This window comes from Colobus angolensis, unplaced genomic scaffold, assembly GCF_000951035.1.
Source record: "Colobus angolensis palliatus isolate OR3802 unplaced genomic scaffold, Cang.pa_1.0 Scaffold242, whole genome shotgun sequence".
NCBI lineage: Eukaryota > Metazoa > Chordata > Mammalia > Primates > Cercopithecidae > Colobus > Colobus angolensis.
In genome coordinates, this window is record NW_012115622.1 from 687,998 (window position 1) to 693,997 (window position 6,000).

Sequence of the window (6,000 nt, forward strand, 5' to 3'; positions counted from 1 at the left end):
TCCTTCCAGATTTTGGGGTGAGGGGTGGTCCCCAGTCACAGTGGCTGATCTCCCTCCTGCCCTCCCTCCTCAGTGCCCGGGAGCTGGAGCTGGAAGACCGGCAGAGCCGACTGCAGCAGGAGCTCCGGGAACGCATGGCAGTGGAAGGTGAGTGGGGTGAGGCACCCATGGAGCCTGGGGTGGGTGCCACCTCCAGGCCCCTCACCTCATGCCTTCTTCTCCTTCAAGATCACCTTAAGACTGAGGAGGAGCTGTCTGAAGAGAAGCAGATTCTCAATGAGATGCTGGAGGTGGTGGAGCAGAGAGACTCACTGGTGGCGCTGCTGGAGGAGCAGCGGCTCCGGGAGAGAGAGGAGGACAAGGACCTGGAGGCTGCCATGCTGTCCAAGGGCTTCAGCCTTAACTGGTCTTGAGCTCACACCCAGCACTCCATTTTCTGTTGGCATCCGCCTGGCCGGGTAGTGGCCTCCAAACCACCCGGAGCCGCGATCTGAGGAGGCCTGGCACCTCCTTGGAGTTTACGCTCAGATGCCCGTGTGCTGCTTGGAAAGTGGTCGAGTCCCGCGTGCAGTGGGGAGCCCCAGGGGACAGTGGTTATCTGAGATGGCGCCACCTCCTGGGAGGAGGCCCACCTGGACCTCCCGCTCAGAGGAGGAGCACGGTGTGTATGGCATGACGCAGGGGCCCACCCCGCACGCTCCCTGAGGATGTGCTGGCTGTGCCCCTTTCTTCCACTGGCACATCTGGTAAGAGAGGGAAGCTGCTCCCATCAGAACCACAGTGCGCCACCACAGCCTGCGAGGGGCACTGTCTTCTTCATGCTCCCTGGAGCACCACCAAAGAAACGTAAACAGTACCCCACGAAAGCAGGGTGCGATTGAGACCCAGGATGGGGAGGTGTCCAGTCATGCCCACGCCAGCATCACAGGAGACATGGAGGTGTGGGCAGGCTCTGGAATTGATTATGCAAATTAGGAGGACGCAGGAGGGGTCTGCTCTCCAGCCGAACACCACACACTGGACCCTAAGTGGCCAAATGCCTGGGCCTCTCGCTGGCTGCGGCCTGAGGCCTGTGGGTTGCTGCATTTTGCTTGTAGTTCACAACCATTTTGACACTGGAAAATGCTGACTTTGGGGGACAGGATGAGGCCCTACATTCTACGCCCCCAGTTGGCAGACAGGCATTGTCCCTGATCCACATTTATGTTGGGGCAGGAGATGACCTCTTCCTTGGTGTTTTTCCTGTGTTTGCACATTGAAATGAAGCTGACAACCTGGCAAGACCCTCAGCCGCTTCAAACCCTTTTTGTCAATTAACTTATTTTTTTAATACTTGAAAAGAAGTAACTTGGTTTGTATATCTTTACTAGAGACACTGATCACTTGATGCCCGGGTGCGGGAGCCACAGCGGCGTCTGCTGCATCCCACGCGGCCTGTTCCGGGGCTGGCGCCCGGGTGCGGGAGCCACAGTGGCATCTGCTGCATCCCACACAGCCTGGTCCAGGGCTGCCCGGCGCTCGCCACGTGCATCTATTTATTAGCCTTTCTCTTCGTATCACTGGCCTGGCTGGCATCAGGGAGTTGCCCAGGACCCCCGTTGGGTCCTGCTCACAGCTTTCTGTCCCCTTCTGCACCTGGTGCCTGCCTCACCCTGGCGCTAGACCGTCTGGACCGCTCACGTGATGAGGGGGCATTTCCGTTCTGTTTTGGACCAAGCTAACAGCAGAGCCGCCACTCTCACCCTCCCGATGAGAATTCTGGCTCTGCAGAACTCACCCTTTTCTCAGTTTGGGTGCCAGGGCATCACCTTCCTCCACACGTATGTTAAAGAAGGTTTCAGGATGGGCCCTCGTCCACACTGGCCAAGAGGGTGCAGGGTGGGACCCTGGAATCGTGGCTGGTGAAGTCCCTCCTCCCAGCCTAAGATTCACCCAGACGGAAACGCAAGAGCTGCAGTGGATGCTGGGATGCAGGCTGGCCTCTCTCGAGCAGATAAGAGACTCCCGCCCTCCCTCCCAAGGGTGACGGGCACCTGCCTTGTGCCGGATCTTCATGGGGCCATAAAGGGTGGCGAGCCCCGAATCACTAGCTCCTATAGCCAAACCGTTTCTTTCTCACGGTTCTGCACCAGCCTGGCTGTGTACAGCTCATCAAGCCACTGAGCTAATCGGGGGTGGGGTGCTTGTCCATCAAAGCACTTAGCGCATAGTCCAGCCAGGAGCCTCCCGGGCTAGACCCACCTGCCCCTAGGGGTGCTCCAGCCACCTGCCGCCTCCCTGGGCTGGGGCCAGCTGGGAGCAGAGGCCTGGCCCCTCCAAGGCATCCCGTAGCGGAGCAGGCCGAGGGGCCATGCTGACCTTGGGCTTTCCATGGGAACCACACTGTGCCTCAACTTGAACATTCATCCCAACTGCAAAGGAGCAAAGAACCTGTGTCATCCCTGTCCAGAAGCTGCCATCTCTCTCCCGTGCACATCCAGGAAGTACGCCGCTGGTGGCCGCCATGGCTCTGATTCTCCTCCACCCGCTCTCACGTGAGGCAAAGGTCTCCTTTTCTCTTCTCTTAAAAAAGGGGAGAGGAGGGTTCCTAGATTCCATCTTCAAACCCCAGTCTTCCCATAAAATTGGACGTGGGAAAAGACCTTCACTGCGGCGTGGCCTTTCCCAGACCTCTCCTATCGAAGGCCACAAAACCAGTCCAGGCCCGGCAGAGCCGCCTTTGGCCCTTGTAGCTCCTGCTGGCCCCACAACGGGGAAGCAGTTTGCAAAGTGGCTCGGAAGGAGTGTGGCCTAGGAATCTGCTACAAGTGGCCAGGTGTAGCGGGAGAGCCCAGCGTCACCTCCTGGTCCTGGTCAGCCTTAACACTGTGGCATCCACCGCACCACACACAGCGGCCTGCAGTCTGGAAAGCGGACCCGAGCCTTTGCAGAGAGGTGCCATGGAGCCGCAGGCCCGCACAGCAGCCCCAGCCTCCCACTCCTGACTGTGAGGACATCAGTTCTAGGAGAGCACTTTTTTTAAAGCTCCCATTTTGTAACCACTTTGCAGTTGACTTGAGTACTCTGGTAACTTGCTGCGTGAAGCGATCTCCAGCTGTGAGAACGTGCAGCTCCAGGCAGGTTTTCTTTCCAAGAGTTAAGTCTTCCCTTGAAGGCAGGGAAGCAGGATGGATACACATGTATCATGCACATAAAGTACCAGGCGCAGGAGCAGCCCAAACTCGAGGCTGACTAAACTGGAGGCTGAACACTGTGGAGGTCTGCATGCAGCCTCCCTGGAGGGCAGGGAGGGGGCGCTCCCGCCCCTGGGCTTGAGGGTGCCGCACCCGCACCCGTGGGCTTCCAGGCCTGCCCAAGTGGTGCCTTCAGGCCTTTGCCCCTGGCGGCCATCCTTAGGCCGATTTTGACCAGCAATGATAGACTCTTCTTAACCCTTTCAAGAAAATTTTTTCAGTGAGACAGGAAGGAGAGTTAAACATTTTTTTAAAGGTGGTAACATCTGACCCATGAAGGGTATGGGTCTGTTTTACGCTAAATAAAAAGTTTTTCAAAGAAATAGTGTGTTTTTTATGTCATTGTACTGTATTTTTCAGGTGGATGGTGTAGGTGCAAAGTACTATGCATCTAGCTTGTGCCTGGGTGTGTGCAAGACTGTTTAAAGAATGCATCTTTTTTTTTTTTAAGTTTGTGCTTTTTTCAGTCCTCCATAATATCCTGGCTCAGCCACCAACTGCTGTCACTTGAGTAAATGTCTTAGGCAGCCAAGTTGGAGAAGCAGCCACTCTTCAGACGAAGCCCCAGTAGCCTCTGGAAGAGAAGTGGGCTCTTCAAATTGGAGATACTCCAAGTCAGGGCGATGCTGTGGTCCTGGTAGCCTCCTTCCAGCCCTGCCTGGCTCTGTCCTGCAGCACAGCTGACCCGGGAGCCCATGGCATGCATGGGGTCTACAGCACCCATGCCGAAACCTTTCAGATGTTTCAACAATCTCGAGGTCACTCAGTAGGGTCACTCCTCTTTAGCCTGAAAATTGTCCCCAGGAGATGACAGGGAACAGTCCTGGCCAGCTCCTCTTTCTTTGTTCTGAGAAGCCTCCGAGGCACCTCCAGCTCTCTCTCTAACCCTCCCTTGGTGTGTTGCATTGTTGGGAGCATGGCTGGCCCCGTGACAATCCAGAGGCACCGTGCAGGGAGGGAAAGACCGCAGTGGCTGTGTGCACACGAGCCGCGGCGCCCACAGGCCGGCTGGAAGTCACTCGTGGAAGCTGGCTCCCAGTCCTTCCAGCTGCATTCCCACCTAGTCCAGAACAAAGGCCTGGCCGGGACAAATGTGGGCATGTTGGGTAGGACAGAGGACAGAAATGAATGAGCAGCTCAAAGTGCATATCCTGTGGCCCTAGAGGACATCCTGTGCGAAGAGAGCTGGGTCACTTGCCTGCTGGGAAAGGAAACAGGGCTTGGTAGTCAACTGACCCCCAGGCTCTTGTTCCTCGGAAGGGCTTGCTTGTCAGAGCTGCACCAGGCAGGCTTCAGCTGCAGTTCACGGCCACCTCAGGTAGCAGGAAATGATGAGTGTTACTTTAGGGAGGACATCAGAAAGGAAGGCAGGCTGGGCCAGGCCAGTGCCAGTCAGAAGCACACGAAAAGGTCACGCCGTGGCGCACGCCTGTAATGCCAGCACTTGGAGAGGCCGAGGCAGGCAGATCACCTGAGGTCAGGAGTTCAAGACCAGCCTGGCCAATATGACGAAACCCGTCTTTACTAAAAATACAAAAATTAGCTGGGAGTGGTGGCACACGCCTGTTATCCCTTGTTACTGGGGAGCCTGAGGCAAGAGAATTGCTTGAACCTGGGAGGTGGAGGTTGCAATGAGCCAAGATTGTGCCACTGCACCCTGGGTGACAGTGAGACTCTGTCAAAAAAAAAAAAAAAATGTATAGGCTTTATCATTTTTAAATTTTAAAAATTATTTTAAAACAAGACACAAGATGCTCTTCTTTCATGAACCGCCACATCTGACAGCTCCAATGTCCCTCCTGAACCCCGAATCCTCACACAGTCCCGTCTTAACAATCAGCCAACAATGATGAAGGGACAAGATGTGCCATTTTATTCCATTTTATAAGCTGGCCACACTGGCCCACGTACTAGACCTCTCCCCTTCGTGTCCCCTGCTTGGATGACCCTCCCCAGTGATGCCCAGTGAGGAGGGTGAGATGCCATACTACGCAAACACTGGTTGGGGGCCGGAGCCACCTGCCACACAGCCCAGGAGCCTGTGAGACCAGGCCCATGGCCGCCCCAACAGCCTGTGGCTGCTAGGCTTCACCAGGAGCTTTTTCAGCAGCCCCCTTGTGTGCCCCCTGCCCCAAGCAAGGTCTTCCTGTAGCTGGGGCTTTGCTTGGGAAGGTGGACTCCAGTTGCTGTGGGTAGGCCACGTGTGCTGCACACACAGCCCCTTTTCTGCCCGCGTGGCCTCCAAGCCACAGAGTGCACATCCAGTACTGGAGCAGGCTGGGTTCCAGCCGTGGGGGCCAGGGCAGGGTGGCCCAGGACTAGGTGGACAGGGCTGAGGGCCTCCCTGCACAGTCAACACCTGGACCGTGGTGACCGTGGTGAGGCTGCCAGCACTGAGTGGTCCTCAAGCCAGGGGCAGCATCCTCCGGATCCGGTGGGTGCATGTGGAGCCACCTCGCGCAGCTGTGACACGAGACTGCAGCTGCTGGTGTCTGCCCACCTGCAAGAGGGCAGCAGGGAGAACAACTTAGGTGAGCACCAGCTCAGGGTCCTGGCGGGATATGTTCCTGTCTCTTCCCCCGGCGTCAGCCTGGTCACATCGCTCACCTGGCCGTTGCCTCGAGTTCCGCCCACCAACTTGGGACTAGTGACCAACTTAGGATGAGGAAGCACATAGGAAGGCCGGAGGTTCTGGAGTCAGGGCCCATGTAGATGCATAGATGCCTCGTGATGGGAGAACCCTACGAGGACTCGGGAGGCAGCCCCC

The 6,000-nt window shown here is 56.8% G+C and overlaps 2 protein-coding genes and 1 pseudogene across 3 annotated transcripts in view; 2 read left to right on the forward strand and 1 right to left on the reverse strand.

The window, feature by feature from the left end:
• The window catches only part of MICAL3 (microtubule associated monooxygenase, calponin and LIM domain containing 3), a 214,179-nt gene extending 212,836 nt beyond the window's left edge, over positions 1 to 1,343 (forward strand). Inside the window, exons 31-32 of the mRNA XM_011945646.1 lie at positions 74 to 147; positions 229 to 1,343. Coding sequence (XP_011801036.1) covers positions 74 to 147; positions 229 to 413 — 259 coding nt within the window. The 3' untranslated portion in view covers positions 414 to 1,343. The remainder of the gene's footprint in view (positions 1 to 73; positions 148 to 228) is intronic.
• A 1,160-nt stretch (positions 1,344 to 2,503) lies between these two features.
• LOC105514360 lies at positions 2,504 to 3,552 on the forward strand. Its single transcript, XM_011945668.1, is given in 3 exon segments — positions 2,504 to 2,534; positions 2,624 to 3,090; positions 3,092 to 3,552. Coding segments are annotated over 3 exon segments (642 nt in total). The 3' UTR covers positions 3,236 to 3,552.
• Positions 3,553 to 5,637: 2,085 nt separating this feature from the next.
• The window catches only part of LOC105514361, an 8,185-nt pseudogene continuing 7,822 nt past the window's right edge, over positions 5,638 to 6,000 (reverse strand). Inside the window, exons 4-5 of the transcript XR_001002167.1 lie at positions 5,841 to 5,888; positions 5,638 to 5,733 (exon numbers count right to left, since the gene is read on the reverse strand). The product of XR_001002167.1 is annotated as a putative uncharacterized protein encoded by LINC00528 (transcript). The remainder of the gene's footprint in view (positions 5,734 to 5,840; positions 5,889 to 6,000) is intronic.